The sequence below is a fragment of the Colias eurytheme genome, chromosome 3 (genome assembly GCF_061535395.1).
Source record: "Colias eurytheme isolate Ceu_HAF_F1 chromosome 3, ilColEury1 Martin Lab GWU primary, whole genome shotgun sequence".
In the NCBI taxonomy this organism is placed as follows: Eukaryota; Metazoa; Arthropoda; class Insecta; order Lepidoptera; family Pieridae; genus Colias; species Colias eurytheme.
Genome location: NC_142982.1, coordinates 8,961,671 through 8,978,117, shown reverse-complemented (window position 1 = coordinate 8,978,117; position 16,447 = coordinate 8,961,671). Strand labels below are relative to the sequence as shown.

General features: G+C 33.2%; 5 protein-coding genes across 5 annotated transcripts in view; 1 reads left to right on the top strand and 4 right to left on the bottom strand.

The window, feature by feature from the left end:
* The window catches only part of LOC149909839 (uncharacterized), an 89,290-nt gene that overhangs the window by 27,452 nt on the left and 45,391 nt on the right, over positions 1 to 16,447 (top strand). The window lies entirely within an intron of this gene.
* On the bottom strand, positions 2,384 to 2,861 carry LOC149909843 (uncharacterized). The gene is made up of 2 exons (XM_090119971.1): positions 2,823 to 2,861; positions 2,384 to 2,752 (listed from the first exon to the last, which is right to left on the bottom strand). The coding sequence occupies exons 1-2, from the start codon at positions 2,859 to 2,861 to the stop codon at positions 2,453 to 2,455; spliced, it is 339 nt and encodes a 112-aa protein (XP_089976097.1). The 3' UTR covers positions 2,384 to 2,452.
* On the bottom strand, positions 3,525 to 4,224 carry LOC149909842 (uncharacterized). The gene is made up of 2 exons (XM_090119968.1): positions 4,177 to 4,224; positions 3,525 to 4,109 (listed from the first exon to the last, which is right to left on the bottom strand). The coding sequence occupies exons 1-2, from the start codon at positions 4,222 to 4,224 to the stop codon at positions 3,525 to 3,527; spliced, it is 633 nt and encodes a 210-aa protein (XP_089976094.1).
* On the bottom strand, positions 4,790 to 5,736 carry LOC149909841 (uncharacterized). Its single transcript, XM_090119972.1, has 2 exons — positions 5,683 to 5,736; positions 4,790 to 5,074 (listed from the first exon to the last, which is right to left on the bottom strand). The coding sequence occupies exons 1-2, from the start codon at positions 5,734 to 5,736 to the stop codon at positions 4,790 to 4,792; spliced, it is 339 nt and encodes a 112-aa protein (XP_089976098.1).
* On the bottom strand, positions 12,365 to 13,147 carry LOC149909840 (uncharacterized). Its single transcript, XM_090119970.1, has 2 exons — positions 13,091 to 13,147; positions 12,365 to 12,784 (listed from the first exon to the last, which is right to left on the bottom strand). The coding sequence occupies exons 1-2, from the start codon at positions 13,145 to 13,147 to the stop codon at positions 12,365 to 12,367; spliced, it is 477 nt and encodes a 158-aa protein (XP_089976096.1).

Here is a 16,447-nt window from a genome sequence, read left to right as displayed (position 1 = left end):
ATAAAGCAAAGAGGATTGTAACTTTCATAGAAGCCATTTCGATTTTTATGAAATTCAAAGAAATTGTTTCCTTTTATATACTGTTGTCCTTGTCCTATAATATTTAGCAATGCATCGGATTTCGTAAATAGGTATATGTGTCAACAAGAGCACGTAGATAGAAACAAAATAGTTAGAATTCTATTACAATAAAAATAAATTCACGTTAATGATAAAGTATATCAACATATTCTTAGTTATATTGTTTTATTTCAATTGAAAATACGATTTAATAATAATAACTACTTAACCTCATACTTCACCTAGTAAGTAAGCAATTTTATTTTTTTGTTCCAGTAGCTAGATATATATTTATATTTCTTCGAATATGCTTGTTGAGTTTTGATTTCCTTAGTTATTGCAGCTCATTTAATATATCTATAAGAAACATTTTTTTTTCAAATTAGATTTAATATTTAATAGGCATCAGACGAGGAAACCTATAAAAAGCCGCAGACATTAACGTTCAAACTCAAACTCAAACTCAAACATTCATTTATTCAATTAGACTACTATTTAGTAGCACTTTCGAATCGTCATTACATAGTATTTTAACATTTACCACCGATTCGGAAAGCAGTATCTATGGAGAAGAATCGGCAAGAAACTCCATAGTTGCTCTTTTAAATAATGTCAATAAATTTACATAATATGTAACTTATATCTACCTAACTACATAATATGCCAAAGAACTGTCCTGTGGTTTTTACGCGACAACCCTCCATGGGTCTTTATCGTCCATATATTCCTGAATACTGTAGTACGCTCTCTGAACTAGTACATTTTTTATGTAAGTTTTAAATTTAGTACTACTAAACTCTTTAATATTATGAGGAATTCTATTGTATAAGCGTATACCTTGACCCATAAATGAATTTTTAACTTTAGCTAATCGGAAAAATGGCATTTCAATTCTATTCTTGTTCCTTGTGCCATAATCGTGTCTATCTCCTACTCTTGTGTGTAAGTCAGAGCTTTTGTGTACATGCAAAATATTATTAAATATATACTGTGATGGTACAGTAAGGATACCGTTACTAGATCATTCATTTTAACGGAAATATATTAATTTTTATCTATATTTTTAGAGCCGTAACCGGATAACAAAATGGCAATCTACAATATTTTTACTATTTTCTTATTAATTATAGTAATATACAATATTGACTAAACCTGTAAAATAATCTCTACAAATAGCTACCAAGATCAAAATATACATTCAACCTAATTGCTTTGTTTTCACAAAACTTCAACACTAATTTAAAAACAAATATATATCTTTCCGGCATTTATTTGCATATTCTGTGGCAAAATCTCTTCTAACAAAAGATATAACCTAATTCATTACTTCGTGTATTTGATACTTTACAAGATTAAATATTTAGCAAAACAGCTGTAGTGTTAATTATGAACAAATTTCTCAATTCAAACAAGCTAGTTACGAATCTTACAGTGATTATTGTTAATTAGATACATATTAGACATTGAGTTAATCTTATTATTAATAACTGACTTAGTAAGAAAGTTAATAATAAATATGAATAAGTTTTTGATGATTAATTACTGAGAAAAAGAGACTATTTTAACGCTTTTATGAGCTACACCCAGACTTCTCTTATATGTTTGTGTGTCTGTCTGGCTGACTCCTTTTGACTCGATGTTGATCTATACAAATATTATAAAGAGGAAAGGTTTGATTTTTTGTTTGTTTGTTTGTTTGTTTGTTTGTATGAATTGAATAGGCTCCGAAACTACTTGGCAGATTTGAAAAATTCTTTCACTGTTGGAAAGCTACATCATTTCTGAGTGACATAGGCTAGGTTTTATCCCGGAAATCCCACGGGAACGGGAACTATGCGGGTTTTTTTTTTGAAAACGCGGGCGAAGCCGCAGGCGGAAAGCTAGTCAATGATAATACAATAATTGCATGAGTTTATCTTAGTATTTCTATTTAGATTTTTTATACTGTATTTATTTTATTCTAAACAAGATTGCTTGAGTGTATATATGTATGTTGAAACTAAATGTAATTTTCGTTAGACAACCTCTATAAATCAATTTGTAGTCCCCAAAACCCCTTCAAACCTTGCTAATAACATTTTCGAGGAAATCGATATTACATCTATTTAACAAGATTCTCCTTGCTTAATTAACATTTCGATTGAAAATTATTTCATTGATAATTTTCATAATACAAAAAATACCTTATCTCAGATTTTTGTGCCCATAGCAAAACCAATCACAAAAGCTCAATGATTTTAACAGGTAAAATTAATAAATAAAACAGAATAAAGCTGCATATTCTCACTATATTTATTCATATTTTGCACAATCGATACGAGCAATCATCTCTTGGGAACTGTTTTGATTGATACAGCGCGGCGTTATTAGATCTGCAAGCTGCATTGCAGTCTTAGTTGCGGCAACAGTTTGCCATTCCACATGAGCAGCATGGTACAGGGACAGGGTAAGGGATGTATGTGGGAGCATCGTTGTCACCACGAGCTAGCAGAATCTCCAGCCAATCACGTAAGTCGAATTTGTCGTCATCTTTTATGACGATGACTATTGGCTGGATATTCGGGACTGATGTAGCTGGGTTATAAGCCGAGGATTCCATGTAGTTGGCCATGCTATATTCGTACCCTGGTTGTTCATACCCATAGCCTGAACTGCATCCTTGATAGCACCTTCCAGCAACCGTGAAACAAAACTAAACTTGTATTAGTTATTGTAAAGATAATGCGTCTATTTGCTTTATTATATTAGGTTTCCATATTTACCTTCCACAAGAGGAGTCCTAGAAGAATTTTTCCAACCATGGCTACGTACTCAGTAAGCCTATTGAAATGATTGAAAAATATGGACAACTATTTATATAAGAAATACTAGTAAACGTTTGTATCTACGTTGTCTATCTCCAGTATAGTTGAGCTATTGTGATGATTTTGAAGTTTTAAAATAGTTGCACAATTTTCAAGAGTTCTCAGTAGGTATATTTGATAACGTAGAGGACAGACACCATTGACCATTGTCAATATTTGTATATTATAGAACGTAATAGAACCGTGAGAAAACGTTATGACGTATGTAATATGGTTGTATTTTTTTAAGTTTGAAGGTCATATACTCAATTTTTTTAAATAGGTATCTATTTTAATGTTTGCTAAACTCTGGAATTTCCCCAGAAAGGTTTTATTTGTACAACTAGTAAAATATGAAAAAAATATGTTATTAGGTAAAATCAAAATTAATGATTTCATATTTAGAACGCTTTCGACCTCTGATTTGTAAAAACATCTACTCGTGAAAAGTAATTAATTAAATCTAGAGATTAAAAAATGGTACAATCATCCATAAATAAAATATTTCATTATTAGCTGTTGCTCTTATATTTATTTCACGTTAAAAATTAAAACTCGTAAGGTATGCAATGAATCAAATTTTATTTCAATAACATTACAAGGATTCCAATTGCGTATTTATTAATCGGTTCTGATATGTAAGGTGACTTCATTGTCCCTTCCATTCAGGGCTTGTATCGCTGGTGATTGCATGATAGTGATATCGTCTCCATAACTTTGAGTAGAGTCCATAATTCCACACGAGGCCTGAACAGGCACAGGGTATGGTATGTAATTAATAGTACTTCCCGAATTATTGTCGTCACAACTGCATCTGTTGTCATTATATCCAAAACCTGTAGGAACAGGGTAGAAAGTATAAGGCATCGGTGCAGGGTACGAGCCATAACCACCTGAATTTCCTTTGTTTCTCATTGCAAAGAGTAAGAAGTAGAGTAGATGGTGCCAATCGTCGTCGTCGTCATCTTCGTAGATAATTGGTGGCATGTAATTCATCGGAGGATAAGGTGGGTAGTTTGGTTGCTGGTTGTAGTCGTGCGAGGCTGGAGCTCGCTCAGAAGAACTTTCAAAGGATAACAGTGGTTTAATTATCGCCGGTATAATGAATTGGCTTATTGGCTGGATCATTGGTGTGGCTGTAGCTACAGCAGATGACGGTTGCGAAAGATACTCCACGCGACCACATTGAGCGGCTACATTGTAGACCTAAAAGAGTTATTATTCATTATTGTACATTCGAAAACACTTTAAAAAAATTTTTACGATACTTTACCTCCACTGAAATAGCCGCCACGAAAAGAATTATCCTTAGTGACCCCATTTTGAAATATCATTGACCAAGTTTAGGTATTGCATTCTTTTTTATAGTAATGATTTCAAAACAAAGCATGTACTTAATTGACGAGCATTGTGAAATGTTAAAATGTATGGATAAACACGTATTCACATTAAATGTGTCTCTAAAATTTATTAAATTATTATTTCATATTTAAGTAGATGGCTTTGCCATGTTTTAACAATAACACGTCATGTTCGTAAATTTTAAAGCAAATACTATTGTTTACCTGTGAAATTTAATATATTATGGACTGCTGAATACATTACATTCAAGGTAAAACTTCTGCTTGTTATAAAAACTTTGCCAAGTTCCGGCTAGTACCTATGCATAATGTACTAAGGTAGTTTTTAATGTTTTGGCGGATTTACTTTTTCACATTAGATAACAAATCATCAAATTCTCATTGATATCAAATCATTCAATAATCTTTGTGAATTATAGTGGATTTTATTTTTAATTTAGAATTTCTATACGAATGGTCGTAAGCCATACTTCAATTATCAGTGTTGTAAAATTAAACAAAGCGTAATGGCAAAATAAGTTTATTTTAACAAACAATAGGGTTATTTATGCCGATTGGAATGGGAAAGGGTATGGGAATTGGGCTGTCATTACTGCAGCAGCAGCAGCCATTACAACAACAGGGTCCTGGATTGACGTACCCTGGAGAAGAGTTTCCGAATCCACCATCAGTCATCATCAGCAGAATGATGGGGAGGATATGCTTCCATGAGTTCTTCTCTTTTGATTTGACCACTATGGGATAAGGTGGGTAGCCTGGGTAACCAGCTGAATTGTCGTACCATCCTGGACATTGAGATGCTACGAACACCTGAAATTTTACGTTTCAATGTAAATTTTATATGCAGTCAATAGTGCGCTTGGATAGTAAAATTATTGTTTATATGATACAATCAATATTGTGGCTAGGAAGAACAATGCTATGTATTGTGTTTTTAGTTCGTAGATTTTACATGGATCCATCAGGCCCAGGAATCACAGACACAATAGAAAATCTATTGTGCCGTGGCCCGATCGGGGCGCTCGGTGGTCAATGGGTGCCATAATTTTCTATTACGTTATAAACTCAGTGATTTGGACGTCCCAATTTGACTCGAGCATAAATTCCGCTCTTTCGTTAAATAATTGACGAACATTGCAATGTAGGTACACTAGCAAACATAGCGCAATAATTAAAATGTAATTTTCAGTGATTGAACTACGAATTCGGCGGAGAACTGACGCGAACTAAATTGCTTTTTTAACAGTTCTTTAAAAAAATCTCAATTTACAATTCCCCATGTCCTCCCTCACAAATATCTACAAGATACCTACCGCTAACTTTAGAATACATCTTAGCAATAATAACGATAATAAATAGCGATATTTCTAAATATAGAGACAGAATATGTTTGTAATATAATAAAACTAATAACTTACATCGAGATTGGCCAAAAGGGCAAATGTACAGCAAAACCACCATAAAGGCGACATGTTTGTATATTTGTACTATTAATTCGATTGCCCTTTACGTTTTATATCATAATATTATTATGTATTATCGAATTAAGTAATCTGATGTCCACATTTCTAAGTACTTACGTTACAATACCCAATAATAATTGCGTAAATAATAATAAATACTTGCAATTTTCACACTACTAACATAATTATTGTTCTTTAAAATGTTTCGAAAATCGAAACAATGTAATATAATTTAAAAATAATTTTAATTTTACGCACATAAATAAAACACGTAAGATTCCACAAAAACTTTATTATTATACACAACTATGTTATAGCTCACACACTTATAAATTATTATTACCTACTGAGATTTTTAAATAATTTAGTTAATGATTAATCTTATTTTTGTGACTCATACGTTTTACAAACTTTTAATTTTCAGTCCCTCTTTGCGATAATGTACATCAGGAGCGGGAGGATTTCCCTCACATTGTTCCCTTGGTTGTAATTGTAAGCGTACGGTATGGGAACTATTGTAGGTAGAGGCGCAGGCGCACTTGCACAGCCACCACAACTGCAGGCATTGACATCTGTTACCTTTGAGTTACAAATAAAATTAATATACAATCTATACTTATATAATAAAGCTGAAGAGTTTGTTTGGAACTGAGAAATCAGAATTGAAAAAATATGTTTGTGTTGTAGTCTATTTATCGCATCATGATCCGATCAATGAGAGTGAGAGCAGCAGTGAATTATAATGCAATAATTTATTATTATTAAAGATCTTATGAGACCATAAGTTCATAAAATGTTCTTTAAGCCTATTGTTAAAACAATTAACAATTTAAATATAAGTATTATAATATGGTAACTTCATCTTAGAACTACAGTTCTAGCAATTATTTAACCAAATAAATAGCTTTTTGCATGTGAAATTAGCTTTCCATTTTTTTTAAGTTTCATCCTACGCGAGGAGAACTGTTGAGGTCATTTCGGACGTTAATTAATAATGTAAAAGAGGAAAAACATTTGAAAACAGTGATGTTTTTCTGTGGTTATTCAGAAGATTTAATTTTTATATAAAATGTTGAACTTTTGAAAATTTGATTCCCCAAAGAAGAATCGTAATACTTAAACAGCAAAGGTACCTTAAACCATAGGTAGGTACTTTTAACTTAAATTTTTCCTTTAGTTTTTAAATTCTATGTATAAAATATTATGTAAGTGTTCGAAATTTGTGAGCGAGTAGGTACGATTCTATCTGCTAATGACATATCACACTAGCGGATTGCGAGCGGTTTCAAAGCGGAGCGGGTGCGCAACGAATACGTTGCGGGCGCGCAACGAACACGCCGCGGTTGCGCAGCGAATTCGTTGCGGACGCGTGGCAGATGCGCAACGTTTACGTCGCAGTCATGTACACTCATTAACAAAATGGAATCCGTGCTGGTTGTTACTTATAACTTGTGATAGTATAATAATTATGAGATCATTATTTTTTACGAGTTTCATAACAATATATTATGTTAATGTTTAGGGTATTGTTTTATCTATTAAATCTTGGTCGAAATGCAATCAGATAACTTAATTGCTCATTAAGAAATTTCATCATTAGTGAAATAAATGTTAAAGCTCCTTAACTAAAACAGGGCTATCTTATTATTAGATAAATAGCAGTGAATAGAAAATTTTATCAAGCAACCAGCAACTCACTATCACTTTGCTCATAATTAGGTTCACAAAATCTCTTTATAACATACGTTGCTATGGGAGAGATTATACTGGTCAGTCGTTACATACTTTTGGAATGTATGGTACATTCTAAAAGTCCTAGTAATTCAATTTTATAGCACCTTTTTTTAACAACTCCAGTGGTTATTACATCTTTAGTTAAGTAAGTGCATTTCCACAGTACGGTTAAAAAATTGAGTGCTACAGAAACGATGGAAATATTGAATGGAAGTTAGGCAAGGCGGAAGGGCTGGCTTTTGTGCGAGAGTATACAAAATGACGTCGACGCTTCTATTCGCAGCGAAATCGTTGCGCGTCCGCAACGAATTCGCTGCGCAACCGCGGCGTGTTCGTTGCGCGCCCGCAACGTATTCGTTGCGCACCCGCTCCGCTTTGAAACCGCTCGCAATCCGCTAGTGTGATATGTCACTTAGAGCTAACCACGTCCATTATCCAACGGCATGGAATAACTAAATTTTTCTCTGTGATTGGATGCTCGATCTAAACGAGCTCGCAGTGACCTACAAATGCAAAATTGAAAATAAAAACGATGTTTTGGAAAATACTGCGATTAACATATTCTACTTCAAAATTATACCTAAATAATATACCTAACTAATAATAGTTTAAATGGTGATGATTAAGTAATTATTCCCATGCGAAAGTATGAATAAAACAAACACTTACATTCAAAATAACAATGGTGATGAACGAAAGAAACCAAACAGCTGAACCCATCGTGTAAATATTATGAAGAGAATATTATATAAATGATGCAAGCTACGCGAATTTATACATAATTTTTATCTTTTCACATTATGTCTTTGTGTGAGTGCTTTTGTTGAGTCTAGCATAATAAATTGAACATAGATTTGAGTGTAAAATAAACAAAGCGAACCGTATTTTATGACTCATGTTAGTAATTCCGTCAGACGAAGATATCTATACAGTACGTGCTCAAGATATTTCCTGTAAATATAAGGGGTTAGACTTGGGCTCTAAGAGACATAATGAAAGAAACTCAGATATTCCAATTGAAGGGAAGAAGAAGATATTTAATACATGCATACTACCAAGCATATACGTATAGACGTCGTTTTAACTTCTCCCCAAATTGTTAAATTAATTATTAAAATATTTTAATGGCAAGGCTATAAGAAAGATTAAACATAATTAAATAGGTACAAGGAGCAAAATAAAATACTTTTGTATGAAAAACAAAATAATTTATTTAATAAATAAAATTAGCTAATCTAACAACATTTACTTTGATTCGTCCTCATTATCATCTTCTTCATGATACTCCAAGGATTCGTCATCCTGAGCTTCTGTACTCACGTCAGGAATTTTATTTTTTAATTTTCCAGCTAATTTCGGTTCTCTTACGTTCCTAGTTGTCTCCATTTCATCAGAATATAATTCGATAGCTGGACCATCTTCACTAAGCGGGTATTTCTTTTGTTTGGAATAACTGCTTGAAATTTGAGGTTTCTTTGCTCGTTTCTTCTTACACTCACAGTCACAGCCGGGATGGCATGGGCAAGAGTTCCTTTCCTTCAATAAATTAATTAATAGAGGAAGTATTGTTTTCAGAGTTGATGATTTTGAGTTTTGACTGAGATCGGAGGTGACTATTGTATTCACTGGATAACTCTGAACTACTCTGTATTGCGGTGAGCTTGTTTGAAGAACTGGAAGATACGCCGAAGACAGGGGATCCTGTGTATTTAAAATAATATCATTTTGTCCTATCATAATACTTTGACTAGGATCGAAACTTGGGTAATAGTTTGAAACAGATGGCTGAGAAAATGAATAGGGATTGAAACTTGGGGCAGGACTATACATTTGTGAAGCTTCCATGACACCTAATGGAATTGTGACGGGTGTGGAACATCCTGGAGTTGAATGAATTCCATAATTTGAATTCACGGAATAAGATGGAATAGCTTGAGGTGTTTGTAGAGAATATTGCGTAGACATGCTAGTTTGAGAGGGCAATTGATAGGACATTTGTTGCCCTTGTAATGGATTAATTGCTGAAGCCGGAAGCATATTGTAATTTTGTACTGGTTCTGATAAACTTAAAGAAGGCATATTCGCAGGAACTGCCGTGTTGTACGGTGTAGCACCAGGTAAGTTTTTAGGCAAGTTGTTAGGTTGTTGTTGCAAGTTTGTTAACGACTGCATATTCATTTTCTGTAACGCCATTGATTGTTGAAAATTAAAAGGTTGTTCGGGTGGGGTATTTCTAGCATTTAGAGGATTGTTCGACTCCTGGTTGTTTCCTGGTAATTGCTGGCTTCCTTGAAAATTAGCCGTATTCCCGATATTTCCATGTCCAGTAAAGTTCTTCAGAAATGATGTATTTGGACTGCTTTGCGGGGCCGGTGTTCCAAGCGGCTTTTTACCAAAATTATTTTGTTTAAAAAAATTGCTTTGCTGCCCAAAGCAAGTCTGCAAAAAATAAAAAATATATTATAAACTTCAATACACAACACAATAGTCATAAATATAAATAAAATAAGTTTAATCATTACATAAGTGTGAAGATATATTAAGAGAGACGTGAACAATATGGCGGAAGCCATTGTAAAAAGGTATAAAATGCGCATGTTTCAATAAGTACATATGATTATATATTTTGTATTAATATGTTATGTAATCTTCACACAGTTATCTGTTGTTGCAAGTAGCTTATCAATTACTACATCTGATTATTTTCTCGTTTTATCACGTTTATATTGTTTTATCTGTTTCAGTTGCATAATTTTGGAGATGCTTTTAAAGAAAATGTAAAACGTGTTCCTTAAGCATATTAGAACCTATTTTAAACGTAACAAAAATGTGTGAACTAAATATTTTACATATTAGAGTAATCACAATAACGTAAACTAATTAGGTATACATAATATGCAGGCTATAGTCAGAAATTTTGTAAATTGCTCAACTAATGAATTCACTACTCAGAAAACTCCCAGCCTGTACCTTTAACAAGCAAAACTTTGGTAAACATTTTATAGTTCTTTATTGCTGGTGTATTCAATAATTTTAATTTGTTGTTAAATTCTATAAATAAAACATTCTCGATTCTCTCGTAGGTATAAAACGCCGGCCAAGTGCGAGTCGGATTATTTCACCCATGGTTCCGTACAAGCTTGTTTTTTTAGGGTTCCGTAGCCAAAATGGCAAAAACGGAACCCTTATAGTTTCGTCATGTCCGTCTGTCCGTCTGTCCGTCTGTCCGTCTGTCCGTCTGTCACAGCCGATTTACTCGGAAACTATAAGTACTACAGTGATGAAATTTGATGGGAATATGTGTTGTATGAACCGCTACAAAAATATGACACTAAATAGTAAAAAAAAGAATTGGGGGTGGGGCCCCCCATACATGTAACTGAGGGATGAAATTTTTTTTTTCGATGTACATACCCGTGTGGGGTATCAATGGAAAGGTCTTTTAAAATGATATTAAAGTTTTCTAAAAAACATTTTTCTTAAAGTGAACGGTTTTTGAGATATCAGCTCTCAAAGTCGTAAAAAGTATGTCCCCCCCCCTCTATTTTTATAACTACGGGGTATAAAATTCTAAAAAAAATAGAGGTGATGCATGCTAATTAACTCTTTCAACGATTTTTGGTTTGATCAAAGTATCTCTTATAGTTTTTGAGATAGGTTGATTTAACTGTAATTTATTATATTTGCTGCTACGGAACCCTTTGTGCGCGAGCCCGACTCGCACTTGGCCGGTTTTGTTATTATATACATATTATGTTGTAAATTTAAATTTATGCTTTTCACCTTCCTTATAAGACGTTGCTTCCTACCAAATTTCGAGCTTCTCTGTTCTAGGCTAGTAGATTCTTATTCCTTTGCGGATGTCGAAATTTTTTTACCATAAACGGCTCTAGCTTGATTGCGATTACTTAGAAGTTTTGTTTATCTCACATCTTCAAGGTAGACCCGAGTGTTTGATATAAATATCTCTGTTTGAGGAAAAAGGTCTTGAAAGACACACAGATGGACAGACAGACAACAATATGGTCTTCCCACTTCTTACTCTTTTTGTGGAGTTGATAAAATAAAATAGAAGAAGAAGGTTAGACTAGAAGGCTTAGAGCCTTTAAAAATCCTTAATTTGATAAAAAATCCTTTGAAAAAATAAAGACATATCCATTTTAGCTATATCAAGGAATTTATTTTACGTACTCAAAAAATAGTTATCAATGAAGTCATTTACATACAAAAACATACTACTGATACTACCATACCATAACGTATAATTAGTTCATAATTAATATTTTATTGAAATATTTTCATTGGATATTTTATAATTAATAACAACTAGCCAACCCGGCGAACTCCGTTTCGCCACAAGAGACACCTTTTCTTTGCTATAAACCTCACGGAGCCCGAGACCTTTCCAACGAATGCAAAACCGTGGAAATTGGTTCGTGCGTTCTGGAGTTATAGCGTCAGGAAGGAAAACCCGACTTATTTTTATATAGTAAATTATTGAATGAACTACAATCTAAACATAATATAAATACAATATAATATGTTAGCATGTTAAAATCATCATGCTGTAGATTTTATACATGTGGAGTGGAAACTTCTTATTTCTATAGGTATCTTGAATTATGAAGCACTCGTCTACAGAGGTGAGAGGATATAGAGGATATCATGATTTTTTTATTATCCTTAGACATCATTATACATGTAAGCATATGAATTAATTTTAGATGGTAGTGCTGTTTTCTATACATTTTATTAATTATTATTCCTGAAAACATAACATAAGATGGGTTTCAAAAAGAATGAAACATGTGCATTAGTTTTTAATAATTTATATTTATTTATGTTTTCAAATTTACAAAAGGAACTATCAAAATAGTAAAAAATATTGTGTTTAACATTTTCGTTAATCCATAGAGATTTCAGCTGATTCTGAAACTAACATCGGTTTGTATTTTACGCTGGTAGTTTTCGTAGTTTCCTCTTCTTCAGAACTTTCATGTTGACTTGATTTCTGACTACCTTGAGCTGTACCATCATTACAGTCGTCTGTATCACTATCATTTTCGCTGGACTGTGATTTGTAAATTATAGGATTATTAGTTGGTATCGGAATTGGATACGGTATCGGGATGGTCTTTTGGGTGCTTCTACAGCAATTGTTACAACAGCCGCATCCACCATATCCGTATCTGTCAAAACTATTACTTCTTTGTTTCGCAGCGAAAAGTAAGACGGTCAGTAAGAGGCCGAGGTCGTCATCCCCGTCGTCACAATTTGGCATCCCGCCATACGATGGGTACATTACTTGACATGATACTTCTTCCTGTAATCAAAAATAGGTTATTGTAATGAAATGCTAATTAGAAAGTTCTATGCTCATTAGCAGTGGTTATACTATTTTAATCATTTCCTCAAAACCTAGTTAATTTTGGTTAACACATTTTTTAAATCTATTATGAGAAGGAAATTTTATTTTATTTATTTTATTAATTATTTATTAAAAATTTATAGCAGATAATCGTACTTATAATGACAACTACTTTTACAACAAGTTAGATAGTTAAGAATATAATATTGTTTATTGAAACTGAATCACAAATAACATTGAATATCAAATTGCATGCTCTACCTGTATGCATATCAGTGTGAGAACGACAACGCAACAATGTAAGATAAGAATTTTCATTCCTACTTTTGCGAAATTGTGTAATCTTCAAAGTTTATTTGAGTTACCGTGTGCTATTAATATTGTGATATTGGGGCAGCCAGGTTTTATTGTTATACCGTTGCGTCACCGGCAGTCTGATCTCCAATCTAATCTGATCAGTTACATCACACATGCAAAGCAATCGCACGTGCTTCTAAAATAAACATTATTATCGTAACCGGTGTGGCTGTTATCGATCTACTTATGCATTTAGCTTACCTGAAAGTTTATTTAGGTTTCGCTTAATCGCTCGTGATCAGTTGTTTGTTTTAATAAAATCAGAATCTATGGCTTTATTACGGGTTTTAAGAGGAGAGACAAATATTATAAATAATCATAGATTTTATATAACGACGAATAGGTTTTTTATTACACTCATTTTGTCCATTTAAACATCTTCATTCTTCAGTCTACAAATAAAATAACAATAATATAAAACACAAATGTTAACTTCTGTTTTTAATTAATCAAAATAATTTAGAATTTAAATTAGGTAGCTTAAATAGTCAACGATTAATTATGTTCTTCTTTACTATCATTGTCGTCGTCCTCTTCTTCGTCATCATTGTCTTTATTACAAACAGATGTTTGCATTTTACTTTTACTAAATTTAGCTTTTGAACCTCTGGATGTATTTATAATAGGGTTGTTAATAGGCATGGGTATAGGGTATGGAACAGGTATAGCACTGTTTGAGTTACTGCATGGACAACAGCAAGTGCAGCCGCAACCACCTCCACAATTACCTCGATCGTTAGCAAATAATGCTATCAATATCATGGGCAACCAACTGTTCAATGAATCTGATTTGTCCACGATTATCGGTGGTGGGAAGTAAGGAGGAAATGGATAAGATGATTGACCGTATGGAGATGTAGGTACGGTTGGTGGAGAAGCCGGTGCAGCTGATACAACCGTTATTTTCGGTGCGGGTATATTTTGAGATGGCAGGTTTATTTGTAAGTTCACGGGTAATGAAGACTTGCACTCATTTGGTATTTCTACACATGAAACAACTCGAGATGCGGGTGTTATTTCTTCAATACTTGCTGAATCTTCCTCTTCTTGTAATGTAGGAATCATTGAGATCATTTGTGGACTCCCTGGCGTCTCTCTCGGTATTTCAGACATGTATGCTTGAGATTGCCAAGTTGCAGGTATTGTCTGAATACTAGCTGTATTTGGATAACTGCAGGGAGTGTTTTCCAATCTTATTGTCTGTGGTCCTGGATATACATTCACTTGGGGTGAAGGTATATAAGAATACATTGATGGGATATAAGATTGACTCGAAGATATTACAGGTGGAGATGATAGAAAAACCGGTTGTGAAGGTTGGCTTACAGAGTTGACTGAATTTCCAGTTACAATAACGGATTCTTTGGGGCCCTGATATGTGTTCTGTGGAAGTTGTATAAGATTTAATGACCTCGGAACATCCTTTACACACTGATACGGCTTGTCGTTCGGTAGCGACGGTTGGATTACGGGCAATAAATCAGGGGACACTCCATTTGCTGCGGCTACACCGAACAACGTGTTCATTAATTGAGCTTTAGACGACACATTGTTGCTAATTTTCTGCTCTTTATTCGCATTTTCGAACTGGCATTTTTGTCCTCCGCCTAAATTTTGGCATAAAACTGTGCCCTGTAAATGTTAAATATCATTAGTGAATATTCACAAATAAACTGCAAAAATAAGCCTTAAGGGAAGTAAAAAAATTACCTTCAATGATAAAATTACAATTGAAATTAAAGTTGTCCATTTATATGAACAACCCATTTCGAACAATCGTTATGCATGTTGCCATTTACTTATATAAGTAACAATGACAAAAATATTATCAATCTATACTTTTGTCACTATTACGATAAATTCGCTTATCAAAAAATGCTATTACTAAGTGCTTGCGTAAACTTTCTTATGTTTTATGAAATAATGTTCTGAATGTTGCATCGGAAATAGCTTGGTATAATTTTGTGAACGTTTTTTAAATATCATTTTGTTTATTAATTTTCTTTTTTATTACAGGTAAAACATCGTCCTACTTCTTAGTTAAGTTAAGTGGCTTAAATTTGTGGGAGGTAGTATTTTAAGTTATTGATGAAAAAATATTTATAAAGTACATATTTTGACATATTTATTGCTAGAGATTTAAATAATTTAATCGAAATGGATTTGACGAAAATAATGTAATGGGGTATTATATCCTAAAGAAGCCAAGATTAAAAGAAGTTATGTTATGCTTTTATCATCGTGGGTAGATTTTGTTCTAAATTGTTATATTTGGTCATTTTGCTTTTAAAATTAACTTCATCATCGGTATTGAAATTGGATTGTAAAAAGAAAAAAATTCCAGATGCAATAATATGCAAATATGAAATATTAGTGAATCTTCCTCCTTACACGGAAGTAATATTATGTATTTCGAAATAATTTTGGAAAAAAATTGTTGTTCTTTCTGTTCAGATAAGAGATTAAATATTTTTTATGTAATCAAGTCGGTATAAGGTTGGTATGTGTACAACTTTTTATAAAATAAATTAATCTCGACATGTGTTATCGCGGGTAAAACTGATAAAAAGTAATTGGATTTAAGAAGGAATATCCACAAATAACTTAAAATTGTAACGTAACACAGATTAGTGATGCAAGTGCTTTATTATCGAATATTTCAATATAAGTATCTTAAATCTTTCCAATATTGCTTTTTAAACGAATAAGTAGAGATAATTATCATTACATCAAAATATTTATCACTAACTGCGCTTCGCGGTTTCGTCCGCGTGGCTCCGCTCCTGTTGGTCTTAGCGTAATGATAAATAGCCTTTAGCCTTCCTCGATAAATGTATGCATGTTGCCACTGTCTAACACCGAAAGAATTTTGAAAACGGACCAGTAGTTCCTGATATTAGCGAGTTCTAACAAACAAACAAACTCTTCAGCTTTATAATATTAGTGTAGATGTGTAATGCAATTTCTACATTTAGCAAATCATTACCAAAATAAATCAGATATTTCCTTCATCACAAAAAATGCATTTGACATTATAGTTCGTCTCCACTCTCCACGCAGCAACACTGACCAAACGTCTGCCGAATAAGCTCATTTTACGACGTCATGTTATGCGATTACGTATTTTTTATACAGGGTGCTCAATGTTCGTACACTGGCAATCTGTTGTCAACAGGGGAAGTTTGTAGCCGTCATCAATGTCATTATATCGGCGGATATATGACCGGAAGGAAGCAGTCCCATTTTACGACACCGCTCGCA

Coding starts and splice junctions, on each gene's coding strand:
- LOC149909843 (XM_090119971.1), bottom strand. CDS start 2,861: ATGGTTGGAAAAATTCTTCTAGGACTCCTCTTGTGGAAG. Junction 2,753..2,822: donor TAGGACTCCTCTTGTGGAAG/GTAAATATGGAA, acceptor ATACAAGTTTAG/TTTTGTTTCACGGTTGCTGG.
- LOC149909842 (XM_090119968.1), bottom strand. CDS start 4,224: ATGGGGTCACTAAGGATAATTCTTTTCGTGGCGGCTATTTCAGTGGAG. Junction 4,110..4,176: donor TGGCGGCTATTTCAGTGGAG/GTAAAGTATCGT, acceptor TAACTCTTTTAG/GTCTACAATGTAGCCGCTCA.
- LOC149909841 (XM_090119972.1), bottom strand. CDS start 5,736: ATGTCGCCTTTATGGTGGTTTTGCTGTACATTTGCCCTTTTGGCCAAT. Junction 5,075..5,682: donor CCCTTTTGGCCAATCTCGAT/GTAAGTTATTAG, acceptor GTAAAATTTCAG/GTGTTCGTAGCATCTCAATG.
- LOC149909840 (XM_090119970.1), bottom strand. CDS start 13,147: ATGAAAATTCTTATCTTACATTGTTGCGTTGTCGTTCTCACACTGATA. Junction 12,785..13,090: donor TCACACTGATATGCATACAG/GTAGAGCATGCA, acceptor TTTTGATTACAG/GAAGAAGTATCATGTCAAGT.